The sequence below is a fragment of the Octodon degus genome, unplaced genomic scaffold (genome assembly GCF_000260255.1).
Source record: "Octodon degus isolate 3935 unplaced genomic scaffold, OctDeg1.0 scaffold00005, whole genome shotgun sequence".
Lineage (NCBI taxonomy): Eukaryota > Metazoa > Chordata > Mammalia > Rodentia > Octodontidae > Octodon > Octodon degus.
The window spans coordinates 26,334,340-26,354,541 of NW_004524581.1; the positions used below are offsets into that span (position 1 = coordinate 26,334,340).

General features: G+C 56.1%; 1 protein-coding gene across 4 annotated transcripts; it reads right to left on the minus strand.

Moving 5' to 3' along the window:
- Nucleotides 1-238: 238 nt before the first annotated feature.
- On the minus strand, nucleotides 239-17,541 carry Mtch1 (mitochondrial carrier 1). 4 transcript variants are annotated; one of them, XM_004624177.2, is made up of 12 exons: nucleotides 17,081-17,541; nucleotides 13,237-13,321; nucleotides 9,517-9,623; nucleotides 9,122-9,199; nucleotides 8,747-8,804; nucleotides 8,515-8,566; nucleotides 7,426-7,485; nucleotides 3,405-3,549; nucleotides 2,043-2,090; nucleotides 1,873-1,940; nucleotides 1,648-1,723; nucleotides 239-915 (listed from the first exon to the last, which is right to left on the minus strand). In XM_004624177.2, exons 1-12 carry the CDS (start codon nucleotides 17,399-17,401, stop codon nucleotides 844-846), a joined length of 1,170 nt encoding a protein of 389 aa, XP_004624234.1. In that variant the 5' UTR covers nucleotides 17,402-17,541; the 3' UTR covers nucleotides 239-843. The 4 variants fall into 4 exon arrangements, with proteins under 4 accessions (XP_004624234.1, XP_004624235.1, XP_023576036.1 ...); XM_004624178.2 differs by having other exon boundaries at nucleotides 3,456-3,549; nucleotides 17,081-17,506; XM_023720268.1 differs by lacking the exon at nucleotides 17,081-17,541 and adding an exon at nucleotides 16,242-16,350.
- Nucleotides 17,542-20,202: the final 2,661 nt, after the last annotated feature.

Sequence of the window (20,202 nt, forward strand, 5' to 3'; positions counted from 1 at the left end):
CTCCAGGCCCGTCTGCCCCGCCCTCCTGCCTGGGAGATGGTGGGCTGTGAATTGAAACATGGGCTCAAGTAACTCTCGGCCTTAAGTTCTGGGCGGCTCCCACTGCTGCCGTGGGAAGGGCTCTTCCGAGAGCCCTGCTGGCGCCAGGTCCCTGCGCGTGGCCACTCCAGCCCACGGCTGCCTGCCTGAGCCCCACCAATTGCCCACCGGCTAAGCTCACAGAGTGAGACCCGCCACCGAGATCCAAATCACCACTAATACATTTATTTGAGGGAAACAGGGTGCAGTCTTACCAGGAGCTTTTAAACTGGGGAGGACGAGAGACTGTGATCTGCCTAATTTGTGATTCACACAGATACACGGGTGACCGGCCCTACACAAGAGGCGTCACCATAAACGGACAAGTGTGGAAGAGGAGCACGTTCTGAGGGGTCACATGATTCCACTCAGAAGTGCTGTCCTATCAGAAAGTAGTGTTGAGACAAATGGAGGCAGAACCCGGTGTCCGCCTTTAGCAGGGGCCTGGCCATGGCACGGCCCCAGGAAGGGGATGACCCGGTTTACAAAGCAGCATGACACTCCCAACCGGCCGCAGGGGGACGGAGCCCGGCTGCCCACCCGGCCCCACAGCCTCTCTCTGGCCCCGGGCGGCCGGCAGGTGCAGGAAGGAAGGGGTCCCCACTCGACTTCACACCTACCCCGCCTTCTCCAGATCTAGCAGGGGGCCCGCCCGACCCCACACCTGGACAGACACGGGTGTGCACGCGGAGCCGGCTGGCTGGGCAGAGTGTGTGGAGGTGTTGGTGGGGTCAGGCCGGGCCTCTGAGGGTCAGGTGACTCAGGTTACTCCAGGGCAAAGCAGGACCCTGAGGACACTCGGCGGAAAAGCAGGCTGGAGCCCCGGAAGAGCTGGCCCTGGACGGGAGGAAAAGCAGTTGCTGGGAGGAGGCCCAAGCTTGCTGGGCAAAGCTGGTCTCTCCCATACCCATTCACCTCACACTTTTCAAATAAATTTTAACCCCTTTAAAAGAAAAAATTAAGTTCTTGGACTCTGCTACCTCCGCATGGGCCAACTGCCCTTATGCTTGAGTCTCATCAACACTCGGCCTGACATACAATTTTTATCTACTTAAGACACAGGGCCTTGCTATATTGTCCAGGCCGGAGTTCCTGCGCACAAATGATCCTCCCGCCTTAGCCTCATGTGTAGCTGGGACCACAGGTATGTGCCACCACGCCTGGCACGGACACATATTTTATTTTTTGCTTGGCTTTTCAGACAGTGTCTCACTGTGTAGGTAGTTCAGGCTGGCCTTGAACTCACTATATACAGCCCAGGCCTGGAATTTAGGGTGATACTCCTGCTTCAACCTCCCCACCAGCCTACAGCGCTGGGATTATAAGTGTGTGCCACCATGCCCAGCCTGCTGCATAATTTTAAAATCAACCTAGGCCTGGCCACCTCAAATCCTTCCTGGGTACAGGAAGGTGTAAACAAATGCCTTGAACCAAGGGCTGGACTCTTTATAACCACTGGGGCTGTCACGTGAGGCCAGAGACCTCTTAACTCCCAACCTGAGGAAGAGCGCGCGGCACGGTCCACCTGGGGATGTGGCAGTGTGTAGGCTCCTCCTGAGGGGTGCTTACCTGCACACTCAGGTACTTCCAGCAGTGGATCCAAGACTTGAACACTGGGGAGTACGGGGGGAGCCCAGCCTGCAGCCTGAGGGAGCAGAGCACGTGAGACCCTGTGGAATGGCTGGGAGCTGCACCTGCCCGCACCCAGACACCTGTTCACCCCAAGATGTGGTGGGAGGGGGCCCAGCTGGGGTGCCCCGCAGCGTGGGCAGGCCATAGAGGGGTGACACCTACCCGCAGTTGTTCACCGCCATGAGGTCGCCCACCAGCAGGAAGGGGTAGGTCAGCATGCTCACTGCAATCTGAAACATCGGCCCTGAGTGTAGGGTCTCCTCCAGGGCCCAGGCACCCCACCCCAACACGCCTCACCGGCCGCGCCCAGGCCCACCGAGGCCTCCACTTACCCCCATCACAAACTTGGTGTAGCTCCGGATGGCCAGGGCCTGGCTGAACTGAGGAGAGACGGGGGTCGTGGTTTGCTATGGCACTCGGGGCAGAGGGTCACCCACCCTCCACATGGCGCACGGCATCTTCCCACTCAGGGCCACCCACTGCTCAGGCAGAAGTAGGTGAACTGGGTGCCAGGGAGCCCGGTGATGGAACAGGGACCCGGAGGACTGAGGGCTCCCAGGGTGCAGTGCACACCTGCCTGACACTGTCTGTGGCTTGGCACAGGGACGGGCTCCTGAACAGAAGGACAGGCTCTTCCTTGGTGCCCAAAAAAGAGGCCACCAGGCTCCCACTTGGTGCCAAGCATCTACCTCTGTGTGAGGGACGACATCAAGGCCCCACTCCTGAGCTCAGCGCAGGTAACAGCTGTAAGCAGTAAGGCCACCACCTTCCCTGGCTTCTGTGGTGGCCACCCCATCTGAGGTGCCCAGGGCCAAGGGGCACCCAGAGGTCCACCCTTCTGTGTATAGCCGCTGGCTGGCGTGGGTGAGGCCAGCGCAGGCAGACAGCTGCACTGGACCCTGACCCGAAGGACCCTCTGCTCTGTGGGGACAGCAGCAGCTTACCACCCACAGCCCAGGAGAGAGCGGAGCCACAGGCCGCACGCAGTCCTCACAGCGAGGAGGCAGCGTCTCTCAGAGCCACCACCATGAAGCCACTAGCTCAGATGCCTCCCAAACCAGAGGCCAGCCAGGTCCCCGTGGGCAGAGGCTGTCCCTGGGACCACACACTTGTGCCCAGGTCCACCACACCCCAAGTCACCAACAGGTGCAGGTACTGAGACCCTGCCTTGAACAATGATGGCCCAGCCCAGGAGGCCACCCAGGACTGGCCTTCTGTGGCTCCCTGCCCTGTCCTGGTGCCTGGACGCTTTGTGCAGCCTCTGCCCAGGCCGAGCTGACACCACACAGTGTCAGGCCCCTCCAGCCCCCTGCGCAGCTCCACAGGCCAGAGACCTAGGCCGGGCTGCTGGCTCCTCCGAGGTGACTGTGGTCTCTGTGCCCGACGCCTGGTAGAGGGCCTCGCACCTGTCTGGGCGCCTGGGCAGGGCACCAGGCCCCGAGGACACGGTGTTCACAAAGGAACACTGCGGAGAGCATGAACTACAGCGCCAAGGCTGAGCGAGCCCAACTCTTGGCTGGTTTCTCCTTTCCTTTCACGGGCCCGACTTGGGCTTCGTTTCTAAAGCGTGCCTGGGCCTCTTCTCTTGCCCACAGCAGAGCTGCCTCGAGACAAACACCCGCGGGGAGGGAGCACCCCAGACCCTGGGCATCGGGAGTACACAGAAAGACAGACACATCCTTGTTCCAACCAACCTGGGAACCTGGATTCTGGTCGTTTCCCAGCCCCCCGGGGGAGTCACTCACGCTGTCATCCACCAGGTAGGCATTGATGAAGTGGGCCAGCAGGTTACAGCCCCACAAGAAAACCACGTCGCCAAGAAGGTGGGGGATTAAGCCACTACAAAACAAGTGAGTGGAGATGAGTGGCAGGGGGCAGCCAGCTTGCACATCAGGAGGCAGGAGCGGCCAGGGCCCAGGCCCTTTGGGTAGGCTACCAATGGGGCACACGGTTCCGAAGCCCAGAAGCCCAGCATCGAGCTCGGATGCTGCGGGGTGCGGCTCAGGAGGCTGCGCTTGCCTACCCCAAGCAAGGCCTGGCCTCCATCCCAGCACCAGAAAGTAAAAAAATAAAAAGCCGTGGCTCTTGCCACATCTGGTATGGCTTTCAGATGCAGACAGTGGCAGTGCCTTGGTAGCTTTTCCTGGCCTGTCCCTGTCACCAGCTCCCACAGGACTTGGCTCCACACAGCTCTTTACCTCTGGAATGGTCCATGGTGACACTCCACGAGAGCCCAGCCTACTCAGGGATGACCTTCGGGGACCCATAGGGCATCCCGGAGGGAAACTCCCTGGCCCAGCACTAAGGGAGAATGAGCAGTGGAATAAGCAGGTCCCCTGGTGCCACTGAGTCTTCTAACATGTGCTCTGCCTCTGGTCTCAGTGGTGTCCTTTGGAAAGTGGTGTATAAGACACGCGTGTCATGCTGCCGCTGTGGCTGTAAGGCTACCTGCAGAAATGGACAGGTGGCAAATGTGGCTCCCCGCCAAGTGCAACAGAAAGCACACCTGGTGTGCTAGGTAAAGGGCAGGCACGGGCGGGCACCAACAGGCCTGGCACCCCCAGGCTGCGCACCTTAGATTCAGGCCCTGGCTTCAACACCCGAACCCAGGAGAGCAGCTGAGGCAGAGACAGTATCTGGTTCATTGTAAGAATTTCAACAGGGGGCCAGCCAGATAGCTCAGAGGATTAAAGCACCTGCTTAGGCAGACGCAGGGACTGGGGGTTCGATTCCTGGTCTCCCATGGCAGCCCTGCCCCCAGGACATGCTGAGAGAGCAACTCAGACTGGGCGTGGTGGCTTGCGCCTGTAATCCCAGCGCTTGGCAGGCTAAAAACAGGAGGATCACTACGAGTCCAATCTGTGCAGCCCTGTTTTTTATTTCGAGACAGGCTCTTGCTGTATACCCTGTACTAAATACATTAAAAAAAAAAAAAAATAGAATTTCAACAAGTTCCACAAAAATTTTTTTTTAATGTTTATATATATATTTTTAAACATTTATTTATTTATTGTGTTTGTGTGTGTGTGTATGGCCAGCTCAGCCCACCAGGGGGCGGGGCTGGCTGGCATGTGCTGGGGGATCGAACTGCAGTCCCTGTGCTTTAGCCAAGCTTGTTCCAAGTAGGTGCTTCAGACCACTGAGCCATCTCGCCAGCCCACACAAAATGTTTTTGTTCTTGTTGTTGTGGGTTTCTTTGGTGTGGGGGAGTTGTCTTTTTGAGACAGGATCTCACTGTGCAGCTCTAGCTGGTCTCAAACGCACAAGGATCCTCCTGCCTTGGCCTCCCCGGTATTGGGATGACGTGTGCGCCACCACACCTGGCCAATGTTTTGGGTTTAAAAGATTAAAAAAAAATTTTAAAAAAATGTGTTTATGTGCTCATGAGGGCAGGGAGGCCTTGGGAGCCGCTCTTGGTGGATAATCTTGCCTGCTTTTCTGGAGGAGAAGCGGATGACGGCTCTTTAATTTTGTACTCTTTGTTGTTGTTGTTGCAGGCCTGGGAACCGAACCACAAGCTTTTTCACATTTAGTTACAGCCCCAGCCCTGTTTTTTATTTTTTATTTAATTTTTTTAAAATTTTATTTGTGGGTGTGTGGGTGTGTGTGGCCAGCTCAGCCCACCAGGGGGCGGGGCTGGCTGGCATGTGGTGCTGGGGGATTGAACCGCAGTCCCTGTGCTTTGCTAAGTTTGTTCTAAGTAGGTGCTTTAGACCACCGAGCCATCTCACCAGCCCTGTTTTTTATTTCGAGACAGGCTCTTGCTGCATTGCCCAGGTAAGGCTCAGCCTGAGGCTCTTCTACGTCAGCCTTGGCGGCCTGCTTGGACCACCCAGGGCGGGGTTGGCACAGCATGTGGTACCAGGGATTGAACCTGGGTCCCTGGACTTGCCTAGGCAGGTGCTTAGGCCACTGAGCTATTTCCATGGTCCTGGGCCTGAATTTTTTATTTATTTATTTATTTTTTTTGGCAGAACTGGGGATTGAACTCAGGCCCTTGCGCTTGCCAGAGAAGCGCTTATTCCACTGAGCCATCTCCCCGGCCCCCACCGGGGGGAGATATTTTTAAAAAATCTAAAATATTTGAGTTCAGAAAAAAGACCTAACGTATCTGTGTCATGAGGCATTCAACAAACCAACCTTTGGGGTGCACTCTCCAATCCTGCCGCCTCTTCCTGGGCCAGCTTCCTGGGCGCTGCAACCGTATTAGGTGTGTGACTATTCCAAATCAGAGCCTCTGCTGCTGGGGGTCCTAGTCACAGAGCGCCACCCCCTACCCCACCACATGACGAGCACTGCAGGAGACGACACACAGCAGGAGGCGACGCACAGTGTTTCAAGGTCTGAAGTATCAGGACAGCACCGCATTTGTGCATGTGCCTCTGTGTGTGTGTGTGTGTGTGTGTGTGTGTGTGTGTGTGTGTGTAGACATGCACACAGCCAGGGTGCCTCAACCTCGGCACTAGTGCCACTGGGGGCTCCACAGCTCTTTCTCATGGGACTGCTCCTGTGCTGTCCTACAGCAGCACAAGATGCCCCATTCACTGCTGATGTCCCTGGAGAGCAAAGTGGCATCCTGCTAGGAACAGCAAGGATCGGTGTGCACGTACATGCGGCCCTTATTTGCACAGATGTTTCTTGGTTAAACAGATTGTAAGTAAACCCATTTTGCAAACTGGAGAGCTGCCTTAGAAAGACCTGTTATAAGGGGCTGGGGAGATAGCTCAATGGAATAAGCGCTTCCCTGGCAAGCACAAGGGTCTGAGTTCAATCTCTGGTTCCGCAAAAAAAAAAAAGAAAGAAAGACCTGTTGGGGCCGGGGAGATGGCTCAGTAGGATAAGCTCTTGACTGGCAAACGCAAGGATCCGAGTTCAATCCCCAGTTCCGCCAAAAAAAAAAAAAAGAAAGCAAGCCCTGTTAATACAGAGGCGGCATCCGGGCTGCTGTGTCTGCGCTCAGCATCTGTGCACCACAGCCTGGACCTTAAAGAGCCAAAACCAAACCCCACCTGCTGACCCAGGCTCTGGGCTTTGTCTGTGCTTTACGCTTGCCCAGCAGGCTTCTCAGGGTGAGCTTTCTTTCAGACTGCACATGGGATTGCAGAGAGGCCTGGGGTTGGTGGTCACTGGACGGTGCCCTGCCATGGACACAGCCACCGGCCCCAGCTGGCAGCTGTTCCGCAGATGCAGAGACACAGGCCCAGGGGAAGCCAATTCTAACTTCCACAAGAGCCAGAAATACGGGTTTCTGCGTGACCTGTCTCCAATGTTCAATGTTAACTAATTTGTCAGGACAGAAAGCACTGGCTGAAGTCAGCCTAGAAGCTGCCAGCACGCAAGCCTCAGGCCAAGTCAGATTTCCGGTCCCTTCTGGCAGTGAAGCCAGGGACACTGAGGGCCCCTGGCTCACGAGGCCCGCGCTGTGTCCAGTGCAGCCCGGGCCAGGTGGACGGGGCCTAGTGGGACAGCCAGCTCACTGTGCCTGACAGTTTCTTTCCAGTTGAGCCTGACAGCTGAACGGGGCACTCATGCGGAGGCACATGTTTTAGCACTGCCGCAGCTCCGGCCCAGCCCTGTTTCATGTGAGCTGCAGCTCAGGCTGCGCAGCAGAGCGGGACGGAACCTTGGTTAGTGGAGGGCAGCAGCCACGGCCAAGAGGCAGAGGGCACTGTGAGCAAGCACGCCCACGCCACTGTGGGTGAATAACTCACGTACACGAAGAATCCCAGCAGCCCCTCCTCCTTGAAAATCTTCCCGATGGAGCTCAGCACACCACTGTGAAGGAGGCAAGACGGAGACCAGATCCCTGGTCACCGCAGATGCCCACCTACCACCTCCGCCCAGCCCCTGGCTGGGACTGGACAGGAGGTCCCAAGGATGGGAGAGAGCAAGTAAGAAGCAGGGAGGGAGGGAGGGAGGGAACCTGTCTGGGGAACGGTCCTTTCCTGCTATTCCGTGCTGAATACAGCTCCCACCGGGCCATTCTCCTGCCTGGCTCTGGGGCCCATCTCTGGTACCAGGACTCTCAGAGAGGGGTGCAGGCTCACCCCACCACAAGGGCAGGAAGGCGTAGCAACCAGTCCCCTTTCCAGGGCCAGAGCAGAAACCCAATTCCTCCAGCAGAAACCCTCCCCAGGAGGTTCTAGAGCCCAGAGCTGGGGCCACGGCAGCCTGCTAGAGATCAAAGGCAGGCTGGAGGGTCTCCAGAGACTACACAAAGCCCTGGCAAAGGGCCAGGCAGCAGGCCCCACCACCCCTGCCCGCCCCCAGGCCGTACGCTGGCTCACATTATATCTGGGGGAGCAAACCATTCCCACTAGCGAGCTTCCTAGGGTGGGAACCCCACAGATCAGAGCAGAAAATGGACCTGGGAGTGACCAGGATGGCCCTCGGCTACACAGAGCTCCAGGCTACGTAGATATAGCTGTCCTCAGGGACAGGCATGTAGTGTACAGCCAGCCGGGAGTCCCCAAACCCACAGTGAGGACAGCTCTCAGCAAAGGTCAGAAAGAGCTAGAATCCAGTTCCATAGCAGCTTAAAACACCACCACGTCAGAATTTGAGGAGCTCAGGAGGGCTAGGCAGAGCACCCCTTCCAGTGTCCGGACCCATAAGCCTCGCACACCCCACCTCAGCCCCTGCAAGCCCCTGGTGACAGCAGAAAGAATAGAAACCGCCCCAGACACAACCACAAGGCCACCATCACATTCCCGCAGTGCCGTGGCGTGGCAGGGCAGGCTGTCACAGACCCGGAAGAGAAGGAAGTGGCTGTCCTGGCGGGCGCTGGGTTCCAGGCTTACCCACCTGTACTTGGCCTCCCGTCCCACGAACTGAACCATGCAGCGCATTGAGATGACTGTGGAGAAAAAGGCACAGGGGTGACCAGCTGGCTGACACCGAAGACACACAGCCATGGCACCCAGTGCAGTCACCACTGCATAGTGTGGCCTGTTAGGGTACAGGGCAGCGGGCCCAACCCTGTCAACAGAGCACCTGCTCCTACCTGGAAAGGACCCCAGAACCCTCCCCAGCTCACCGTGCAGGGGGTGGGCCAGCATGCGTGACACACACTGCATCATCATCTCGTAGGACGTCTGGAAGACAGCAGGGGTCATTCATCAGCCTGAGGCAGGGGAGCCCAGGGTCCACAGCCCTCGGCAGGCTCGGCCTGCCCCAACCCACCCCAGCACTGCCAGTCTGAGGCTAGGCTCAGTGATGCCAAGGGGCTTTCTGGGCCTGGGTGTCCCAATGCAGCTCCCTCTGCACAGCACCCGCCCAGACAGACACAGACACAGACACAGACACAGACACAGACACAGACACAGACACACACACACACACACACACACACACACAGGGACTCCAACTCTGGGGGATGGACAGCTGGGACCACTGCCCTGCAAACACCCACCTCTTTCACTACTTTCCTCAGTGATGTCTTCATGTCGTCCTTGTTGGAAACCTGTTCAATCTCATCCGGGGGGAAAACCTTGACATGGGGAACAGAGGCCCCGGGTGGGTTCAGTCACACCACAGATGCCTCTAAGCATGTCCCTGCTGTGGCTGCTGGCTAGGCTACCTTGGGTCTCCCCCAGGCCTGGTGTCAGGGAGAAAGGAGGCCACCATACCGGGGAGGGACAGCTGGGCAGCAGGCAGGGATCTCCCAAGCTCCAGACTCAGGGTCTGGCCACCAGCGTCTGCAGCCACCCTGGCGCTGGGGCCCAGGGAGCAGGAAGCAGGGCTCAGGGCACCCAGAGCAGCCGTGCGGCGCCTGGAGTCCGAGCGAGCCAGGTTCTGCCTACTCACCTTCTTCATGCTACCCCGGGTCACAGTGGAGAGGGCGTTGGACATGAGGCGGGGGCTCAGGCCTCGGAACAGCCCAATCTTCCCATCCACTTGTACGATGTACTTGGCTGCCAGAAAGCAGAGGTGACAACGTCACACCCAGCCCCAGGGCACCAGAGCCGGGCCACATCCAGTCCAATCCCAGTGTCCCCTCACCCATTTCTCTTTGTAAAAGCTTTCCGACACACTTGTGACCAGCAAGCACTCCTACTCCCCTACTTTCTGGCTTTGAAAACTCTACTTGGTAAACCCAGCTATGGCTCTCAACTCTGCAGCATAAGAGCGGCAGTTCAAAGCAGCATATGAAGTGTTTCTCTTGGGTGGAAAAAGAGGGCACCGGTGACGACATCCCTGTAACCTCAAGAAGGGGGCAGAAGGGAAAGCGGCTGGAAGACACCCTGGGCCACATGGAAGGCATGATGGTCCCTTCCTCTCTGAGCTGCTGCGGCACACCACCTGGCACCTGCTGGCGCAGCTCACGAGGGAAAGCGAGTCTGCAGCGACTGCCCAGAGGCACCCAGCACCCCGCCCACATGGGCCAGAACTTCCTCCCCTACACCTTTTAAGGAGACTGCCTGGTGGCACATTCAATTCCCAGTACCAAAATTAATCAGTTAATTAGAAGGGCCGGGGAGATGGCTCAGTGGAATAAGCACTTCCCTGGCAAGTGCAAGGGCCTGAATTCAATCCCTGGTTCCGCCAAAAATAAACAAATAAATAAACAAAATTAATCAGTTAATTAAATTTTTAAAAGGAGGCTCTAAAATACATATACATTATATATATGTCATATATGTAGACAGATATAGATATAAATATAGATATATATGGCCAGGAGATGGCTCAGTAGAATAAGTGCTTCCCTGGCAAGTGCAAGGGCCTGAGTTCAAGCCCCAGTTCCACAAACAAAATAAAACAAATAAAAATAAAAAGGAGGCTCTCATGGTTCACTGTTGTCTTTCATGTCAGTTTTTAATCTCTCATTTATTTATTTATTTACTTACTTACTTACTATTTGATACGGGGTATTGCTACACAGCTCAGACTCAAAGTGATCCTCCTGTCTCAGCCTCCCTGGCAATGGGATTACAGGCATGAGCCACCACGCCTGGTTTCAGTGGTCAGAATGGTACACCAAGCTATCTCCGCAGCCCCAGGTGAGCTTTTAAAATCTGTCCTAAAAGATGGTATTGAGGCTCAGGGATACAGCTCAGCAGCACAACACCAGCCGGGCAAACACGGGGTCCTGAGTTCAATTTCCAGTACAAAAATAAATTAAATAAATAAATAAATAAAAGGCAATGTGGCTCTGTAAACCTGTGACCTTGGAAGACACTCTGGTCTCAGACCCCGTACCAGCTCCCTAGTGCCGCAAAGAGGCAGCGACCAGCATGGGCACTGCTTCCTCCTCAGTGCCCTATTGGAGGTCCCGCGATTCAGTGACACTGGGCGGGGCCTCCCATGGGGCTGGAGCACTTGTCATTGCACAAGTGGCTTCCTGAGGTGGGGATGTGCTGGAAAAGAGCAGCAGGAGGGCAGGGGAGGGGCCCTGGACACACACAGAAGCGGCCAGCGAAGGAAAGGCTGGCTCTGGGGAGCAGAGACCCTGGGCAGCGAAAGGGAGCTGCATGACGACAGCTGGCAAACAAAACTTGGCTCTTCCGGTCTGATCTGCCCATGTCTCCCCGCAGGAAACATCAGGACAGCCTAGCACAGTGGCCCGTGACTGTCATCCCAGCACTTGGGAGGCTGAGGCAGGAGACTGCTGCAAGCTGGAGACCAGCCTAGGCTATAGCGAGACCCTGTCTAAGATAAGATCCCAACAGCTGCAGTGGCCTCCACAGCACAGAGTGGGCAGCAGACACTGTCTCAAGCAGTGTCTAGAAGCACCCAATCATCTAGTGACATCTGGAGGAAGTAACACTTCTGCACACAGGGCAGGGCGGCTGCGGGCACTGTCTTTGTGGGTCTGGAGGTCAAGGGCGCTGGGCGCTTGGCAAAGGCAACGGCTGAGTGCCGGAGGGAGCGGACCGCTCCAGGCTCCAGGCATTCTCACACCAACCCAGGCAAGGTGGCTGGCAGATCTCACGTGACTCACACGCTAGGGTCCCCTCTCCACATGGGCATCGCTGCCCAGTAGAGGGGCCCTTTGACTCCCCTACACCGACTTCAAAACGAAGGTGCACTGCACTGATAAAGGTTCTACAATCTGAGGTACAGGATCTCAGGACAAATCCTGAGGGCATTTCATTGACCTTCTCAGACCAAAAAGCTACAACTCTGGTTGCACAGGTCCTGCTTTACCTTGGTCTTAACCATCCAGTAGAAAAGTATGAAGACGAAATATAGGAAGTAAAGCCATGCTGTTAAGTTGAGCTGTGGGGGACTCAGGTCAATAATTTCTGACATTGCCAGTTAAACAGAAGACCCAATGCTATTATGGGCTACTGGACTCTTTTAGAATATTTTGCTGAGTTTACACACCTACAATATTCAATAACGGAACTTAGAAAAATGGGGTATACCGATGAATGTCCATTTTGTATCTGTGTATTCAAAGAGGTTGGGATAGATATATAGTTGCATTCTCTTTTTTTTTTAATATTTTTTTAATATTTATTTATTTTTATTTATTACATTTATTTATTGTGTGCGTGTGGCCAGCTCAGCCCACCAGGGGGCGGGTCTGGCTGGCATGTGGTGCTGGGGATCGAACCGAGGTCCCTGTGCTTTAGCCAAGCTTGTTTCAAGTAGGTGCTTTAGACCACTGAGCCATCTCTCCAGCCCCAGTTGCATTCTCTTAATGAATAGAATGATTTGTTCTAATGGTGTTTGTAAAGAGGATCTCAAGTCCACATCTTGTACAGCAATTAACCACTAAGAAGAATATATGCAGTGTATTATTTGTTGAAACTGTACTTCTGGTTTGATTTGAAACTGTCTCATTGCTGTTTATCAATAAAACTTTGAAAAAAAAAAAAAAACCGAAGGTGCACACACTTTTCCCCACCAAGAGATACAAAGCTGCGCTCCGCCACAGGGCAGAAGGGAAGAGAAATTGCCAGACAGCGTGAGGAGGAAGTCACGTGCCTGGCCAGGACTGCCCCACAGGTGCAGGGGAGGGCTGAGGGTGGGACTTGGGGCTCATCTGGACCAGGCTTTGGCTCTGAGTGCAAAGGTGAGTAAAGGAGGCACCATCATGGTCATCAGGAAGAGTGGACACAGGAAAGGGACAGCTGTGCTGAGCCAGAAGGGGCCCCAGCCAGTTGGGACCTACAGGTGAGGGGGGGCTCCAGGATGGCCGTCCCAACAGGGCAGCGGCCAGGACGGGGACCTGACATGGACCTAGATGAGAGGCGCTGACCTGACCCTGCAGATGGGCATGCAGCAGGGAGAGATGGGCAGCCACCCGAGCTGCTAGGTGGAGACACAACAGTGACAACCAGGGGCAAGAGGCACAGAGCCAGGAGGCCCTCACCTGGGGCACAAAAGAAGGGAGCCCCTCGAGCCCGCCCCCTACTTCCAGGCATAATGTGGAGCCGTAGGATGCTAGCAATCAGGGTCCTGGACCCGGCCTTCTAAGAGGCACCTGGCACCTGCTCCCTTCTGCCACCCTGCGATCTCTGCCCCAGTTGTGCAGCAGGTCCCCAAGGTCCCACAGCCTCATCCCCCATCACTCACCATAAGTGAAGAAGCTCGGCAGGTAGAGGACCTTGCGCCCCAGCACATTGGTGCCCAGGGTGGGGGGCATCGGCTCATGACCCACCTTTGGGAGCAACAGGGACAAAGCAAGGTTCCTGGTGACGTGGGCCACCACACCACTCGTGCCCAGCCTCTACCTCCACTCCTCCCAACCTCATGCTATTCCTGTCCTCCATGCCAACGCCCCAGAAATGCCACTAGCATCTCCTGGGTTCCCGGCCTGGAGCCTGCCCACCCCCAGTACCCTTCCTCACATTCTGGCATAGAAGCCCCTAAGAAGCCCCCCCTTCTGAGTACTTCCCACACCATTCTTAACTTAGAACAAGTCTCATCTCCCACTGAAAACTTCGCCACAACCTAATCCCCAGTCTGCCAACACTTACTGTGCCCAGGTCACGGCACCACACCCGGCATCCCACGCTATCCTGGTGGGGCCCCCACTGTGGCCTCACCACTTGCCTGGCTTAGCCACTGTCTCCCACACATCCTCCACTCTCACCCTACCCAGACAAAGGGCCGCCATCAGCCTGCGGTGCTGCTGTAACTCCTGCCGCACCGAGCAGATCATAACCAGGTTTCTGTCCGCCCACACCCTCGGGAGAGCTCTGCAGAGGGTTGGGCATCTGGTGCACTGCCAACCTTTGCGGATGCCAGGCAGGTGGCAAGGTATGCAGGAGCCGGTGCCTGGGTGGGGAGTGAGCAGGCTGTCTGCCTCGGAGGGTAGCGGACAGGTTGGGACACCCAGCCTGAGGCGGGCTGCATGAGGTGCCTTGGCACACTCCCTGGGCTCAACTTCCTTTTCTTCTTGGCCTCAGACAAGTGGATTTGTCTTTAATCTCTGAGACAGGTGTTGCTCCATGGCTCAGGCTGGATCCCAAGCCAGGAGATCCTCCTGCCTCAGCCTGCTTTGCTTGCAGGCTTTTTATTGGTGGGGTGGGGGTGAAAGTTCAGGTCATCACTTGGATTCTGAGATATGTGACAGATTACTGACTATTCATCTTTTTTTGAGTCAGGGTCTCACTACCTAGTCCAGTCTGGCCTTGAACTCAGTGTCACTCAGGCTGGCCTCAAATTCACAGTGATGTTCCTGCTTCACCCTCCCAAATGCTGGGATTACAGGCATGCACCAGCACACCTGGCTTGATTTTACAAATTTTAAAGCCCTGTTGTTATGAAGACTAATATATATATATATCAGTCCAGGAGAGCTGAACAAAGAACGTAGAGGCGTGAGACGCCTCACAGCCACCCTCCCTATCAGGCCTTTCCCTTTTGGTGGCATTTAGATTCCATCCTCTGAAGTACAGGTCCTGTTCTCCACCCCAGGGGCCCCCAAGTCTCCCCCAGTCCACTCACTGTAATGTTGGGTCTCACTGATGCCAACATCACCTAAGCCTGTGTCCTTCTGACCCACACCCCACAGCTCCCAAATCTGAGTGTACTTCCCAAAATTCTACTTGGTTCAGCAAAGGCTCCCTTGCCAGACTGTACCCCTGCCCTCTCCTCTCGGTGTCTCTGGGATCCGGTGTCCTTGTCATCTGATAACAGGGTCCTCTCCATGCCAGCACCGAGGCCTGTGACACACTCTTGAGGAGCCAGATACCAACTTCACCTCTGAGACACTGCGCTGTCACAGAATCCACATGACCCCAAATCCAACACTAGCTCCTGCTCCCCAAAACAGCATTTGCCTTTTGCAAAACGTGCTCCAAGGTCAGGCATGGTGGCCCATGCCCATAATCCCAGCACTCAGAAGGCTGAGGCAGGAGGATCCTTGTGAGTTTGAGACCAGTCTGAGCTACAAAGTGAGCTCAAGGCCAGCCTGAACTGCACAGTGAGACCCTGTCTCAAAAAGACAAAAAGAAACAATCAAAAAAATCCATTACTGGGGCAGGAGAGATAGCTCAGTAGAATATGCACTTGCCTGGCAAGCGCAAGGGCCTGAGTTGAATCCCCAGTTCCACAAAAAAAAAAAAAAAAAAAAAAAAAAAAAAAATCCATTGCTCCAACCCCAGCTACCCCTGTTAAGCTCTCACCCCAACAGGGCTCTCCCACTTCCACCTGCCCCCCACCAACTAGTTCTCATCCTGAGGGCTCCCTCATCCAATTCTTTCTCCAAAGCACATTATTTCAATTGCCTTTTCAAACCTGTCAACCAAATCAACTGCTGCCCAGTGGCACCGCTACTCGCTGGCATTTCCTTCCCGCGGAGCCCACCAACACCTCCCCCACCTGCCACCCTAAACCCCCAGATTCTCACCAACCTTAGCCCCTAGAACCTCTCACTGCTCCATTCAGACTCCAGCAAAGCACCAACTGCTCTCCAACCCCGTGACCTTGACGCTGTCAGCCCCAAGCCTGTCGGGAGAGCAGCCCTCCTCCTAGACTGCAACCAAGCGCTGGCCTGGTCCGCACCCTCCTCATGGGCCATTTCCAAGCCCCCAAACCTCAGCTGGGGCTCTGGTCAGGCACCTCCACGTCCCACTGCAGCTCACTGTTCTGTCCCATTTCTGGTCACACTCAAACACCTACTTATGACCTCCACTCCTGACCCCAGTCTGAGTTCCACCCCTTCTTCCAGCCCTCTCTTACCCACTCCACGTGGCACGCTCTGTATTCAATTCCAAGCACAGGGGAACCTGACAACCACTTGTCTTAAAACAAAACTCCAACCTCCAGCTCTGTTGACTTCCCACCCTCCACTCTTCTAAACTGGAAATTTCTACCCTACATGTTCAGATATGAGCCCCACACTCAACCATGCTCATTCTAACTCTGCCTTCCTGGCTGGCAACCACCTCAGTGTTGCGCAGGCAGGCAGGCAGGCAGGCAGGCAGGCAGGCAGGCAGGCAGGCAGGCAGGCAGACCGACCTACCGACCGACCGACCGACCGACCGACCGACCGACCCACACACAGCCTCCTTCCAGCTCAGCCTCTCCCTTTCTCAAACCCGCCTCTTCAGTACCGCATTGCTAGCCACTACCGAGTGCGTCAGGTGTCCAAGGCGTCCAGTGCTGCCTCTTTACTTTGGTCTCCATTTTCCCGAACCCTACCTACCCCCACAACAGTCGTCCCCGCTGCCCCTCCTGCCCAATCCCCCTAAAACCGCAGTTCTAGTTTCTCCTCCTAACGCATCCTCCCCAGCCCCAGCCCCCTAACGCCCTCCTCTGGCTCCCCTCCCCTAGCTCTGCGTCGCCTGATCTGTTCCCTCCTCCGAAACGCGTCACACCGTCCCTCCTCCCGCCTCCCACCAAATCTGTCGTCGCCATCGCATCCATAGCCCCATCTTCTGTAAACAGCTCGCTTCTGCACGAAGTTCAACACCTACGTGCCCCCTTCTCCCCTTCGTTTTCCCTCCTAAATTTTTGGCCCTGTCGCCACTCCTCCCTTTGGCCCCCGAAGACGCTTCTAAGCCCATCTCTGTAAATCCAGAGCACCCCCACCCCGTTCGTCCTCTACCTCGAATGTGCTCCTCGTCGTCTAGACATTCTGCCTCGGCCCCCAACCCTTCTCCCTACCCATCCGCCCAAACTTCGCGCCCCTCCCCCAATGCTGTCGCCCCTTCTCTGCCCAAATCTGCTGCCCTTCCCAACCCAAGCCCATCGCCCCCTTCAGCTCCCCAACCTCTCTCTCTCCGTCCCAGGGCGCCCTCCCTTGCACATCCCAAGCCCTATTTCCTTCTTCTCCCAGAAGCGTCGCTCAGACCCCGTGCCCCGCTCCTGCACTCCCAGATCCAACCCCTGCATTCCCAACCCCTTCTTCGCTTGCCACACATCGCCGTCGCCTCCCCCGCTCCAATCCTCCTGCGATCCCGGCCTGTACCTGGATGAGCAGCTTCACGTAGAGCAGCGGGTGGCTGAGCGCTGTCACACCCGCGCCCAGCGCCACGAACAGGGCCTCAGTGGTCGGGGCACTGTCCCCGGAGCCCAGGCCCCCGGACGCGCCGTCCATCCTGCGGGCCGAGGGCTGCGCCGCAGGCCGGTGCTGGCGCGGCTGTGCACGGTGCGCGGGAGGCGGGTCGCGAGCCCGGGCCTCGACTCCCGCCGCCGCTCCGCCGCGAGCCCCCGCTCCCGCTCCAGCTCCCGCCATCCCCGCGGCGCCGCCGCGAGCCCAGGGCGCCACTTCCGGGTCTGAAGCCCCCATGGCGCGGGGGGCGAGGTCAGGCCCCGTCACGTGCAGGGAGGCCACGCCCCCGTGCGTCAGGGGGCGGGCTCGGCCGCCCGGCTCCGGCTCCGGGTCGCGGGGGCGGTCGGGAGCGCTGCGCGCCGGAAGTGGCCTTCGGGCCCGATCGCCTGCTGGCGGCGGTCGGAGGGCTGCGCGGTGGGGGAAGAGTTGGGGCCGCAGGCTGCCGGGCTGCGGGTGTTTGCGCTCCAGTTCCGGGCCGGTCCCTTTTGGCCCAGATCCGGGTCTCCGCGGCCTACGGGGGCTTGTGTTACAGCCTAGCCTCTGCTGCAGGCCCAGCCACGCTCCCTGCTGGGCCGACGTCCCCTCTGCGCCCCAGCTGTGAGCCATCCCCATCTCCCAAGTTGAGCTGCCCCCTTTCTAGAGGATGCTAAACACCAAAAGGATGTAGCCAGCAGCGAAGCGCACGCCTGGAATCCCAGCGCTTGCCCGTAATCGCTGAGTATCACTGAGTTTGAGCCCGTCTTGGGCTGCATGTTGAACTGACGGCCAGCCAGCACTGCATGGTGAGACCCTGTCTTCAAAAATAGTTAAGTTAGGGGCTGGTGAGATGGCTCAGTGGTCTAACGCGCCTACTTAGAACAAGCTTAGCCAAGCAGGGGACCGCGGTTCAATCCCCCAGCACCACATGCCGGCCAGCCCCGCCCCCTGGTGGGCTGAGCTGGACACACACACACACACACACACACACACACACGCACACACACACACATAAATAAATAAAATTAAAAAAAAAAAAAAGTTAAGTTAGACCTGTAGGCTACGAAGCAGAAGCAAATGTAACGACATAAGTTCCTGCCTGCCAAGCACAAGGTCCAGAATTTGATCCCCAGTACCATAGAAAAGGATGTCTAGAATCTGGGCTCTGAGACAGTAAGAGAAAGCAGAAGAAAACGTTTTCAAAAAATTTTTAAATGTACAGTAGCCACTCAAAGATACAGTTGGTCATGAGGGTACACGAGCAAGCAAGAGGATTAATACTCCTGGGAATGTAATAAAGCCAGCTTCAAAAAAGAAAAAGCAAATTAAAAGGAAATAAACTTGCAGGCTGTGAGGACTGTGAGCAAATAGATTGTTCCATGTCCCCAGGCTCTGGTGCAATGAAAAGAGAACAGAGAATGCAGCTGAGACTCGGGAGGGACCCTGCCAGGAGACTGCCTCAGCTGGGTCGGTGTCCTGATGTGGGTACAATGCTCCGATGTGAGCTGGGGCCCCAGTTAGTAGTTTGGGGTGGGAGGGCTGGGCGCCTTTCTTTCTTTGTTTCTTTTTTTGCAGAACCAGGGATTGAACTCAGGCCCTTGTGCTTGCCAGGGAAGCGTTTATTCCCCTGAGCCATCTCCCTGGCCCCTGGGCCAGCTTTCTGCAGCCTTCATTTCAAAGCTTCAGCGCATCTTGTCAGCTCCTCTAGCCCCAAAGCAGAAGGACAGCCTCTGAGAACAGGGTGTCAGGTGGGCACTGTACAGCCAAGCCCAGAAAGCCATTGGCTAAGCCAAATTTTTTTTTTTTTAATGATAGCAGACAGAATCTAGAACTGTATCCCCCGGCCTTTATTATTTTTGAGACAAGGTTTCATTAAGTTGCCCAAGTGTTGTAGTCGGGTTTGCAGGGGAACACAATTTAATACAGGACACAAAGTTTATAAGAGTATAATAGTTACCCGAGGGGCTGGTGAGATGGCTCAGTGGTCTAAAGCACCTACTTAGAACAAGCTTAGCAAAACACAGGGACCGTGGTTCAATCCCCCAGCACCACATGCCAGCCAGCCCCGCCCCCTGGTGTGCTGAGCTGGCCACACACACACACACACACACACACACAAATAAATAAATAAATAAATTTAAAAAAAAAATAGTTACCCGAAGAGTCACATACAAAGGGTGCAGGAAATCTGTGCCCACACTAAAGACCCAGAATAACCCAGCTGAGGGCCTCCATCCCACAGCAGTGCCCTGAATGAGTCCAGCTGAAGACCTAGAGCCCATAAAAATCCCCTGTACAAGTCCAGCTGGAAGCCTAGAGCCCATGACGATGTCCCATGCAGGCCGGTTTCCGGGATCCGTGCTGGGAAGGTCAGTGGTGGAAGCGGGGAGGTCTGTGCCGTCAGGCCGAGGGATCTGCACGGGAGCCAGGAAGCAACCAGAGCTCCTCCAGAGAGTACCACAGCCAGGGCTGGGGAGTGAGCGCTTGGCAGTCTGAGCACCTGCCTGGCAAGCACAAGGATCTGAGCTCAATCCCTGGTACCATGCTCTCCCTGAAACTAGGCGTGATGGCTCACTCCTGTAATCCTCGTCCTGGGGAGGCTGAGACTGGCGGATCACTGGGAGTCTGAACTGCATAAAAGTACCACAGCCATCCTCAGCAACAATGAGATCCCAAGATCCTCCAGTGACAGGAACAGCCGAGTTCCCATCAGGAAAGCCAGTGTGACAAGCTTCTCCAAGAGACCCAGTAGTGTACCATCTTCCTCTCTGGAGCCAGGAAGCGATGCTCAAAGTGAGGACCAGAGCTTCCTTAAAGTGGACCAGAGCCATTCTCAGCCATGGTAAGGTCCCCAGCTTCTTCCGTGAGAACAGCCAAGTCCATCAGGAAAACCAACAGCTCTAGGAGAAAATAACAGCTCCCAACAACTTCCTAACAACCCCTGTGGCTTTAGAACTTCGTCCTCCCCAGTTCTGTCTCTTATGCTGCTGGCAACAACCCTCAGGGCCTCCCACCTCCAGCACCACGCTGGTTGAGTTCAGCTGGGTGTTACAGGTTGCCCA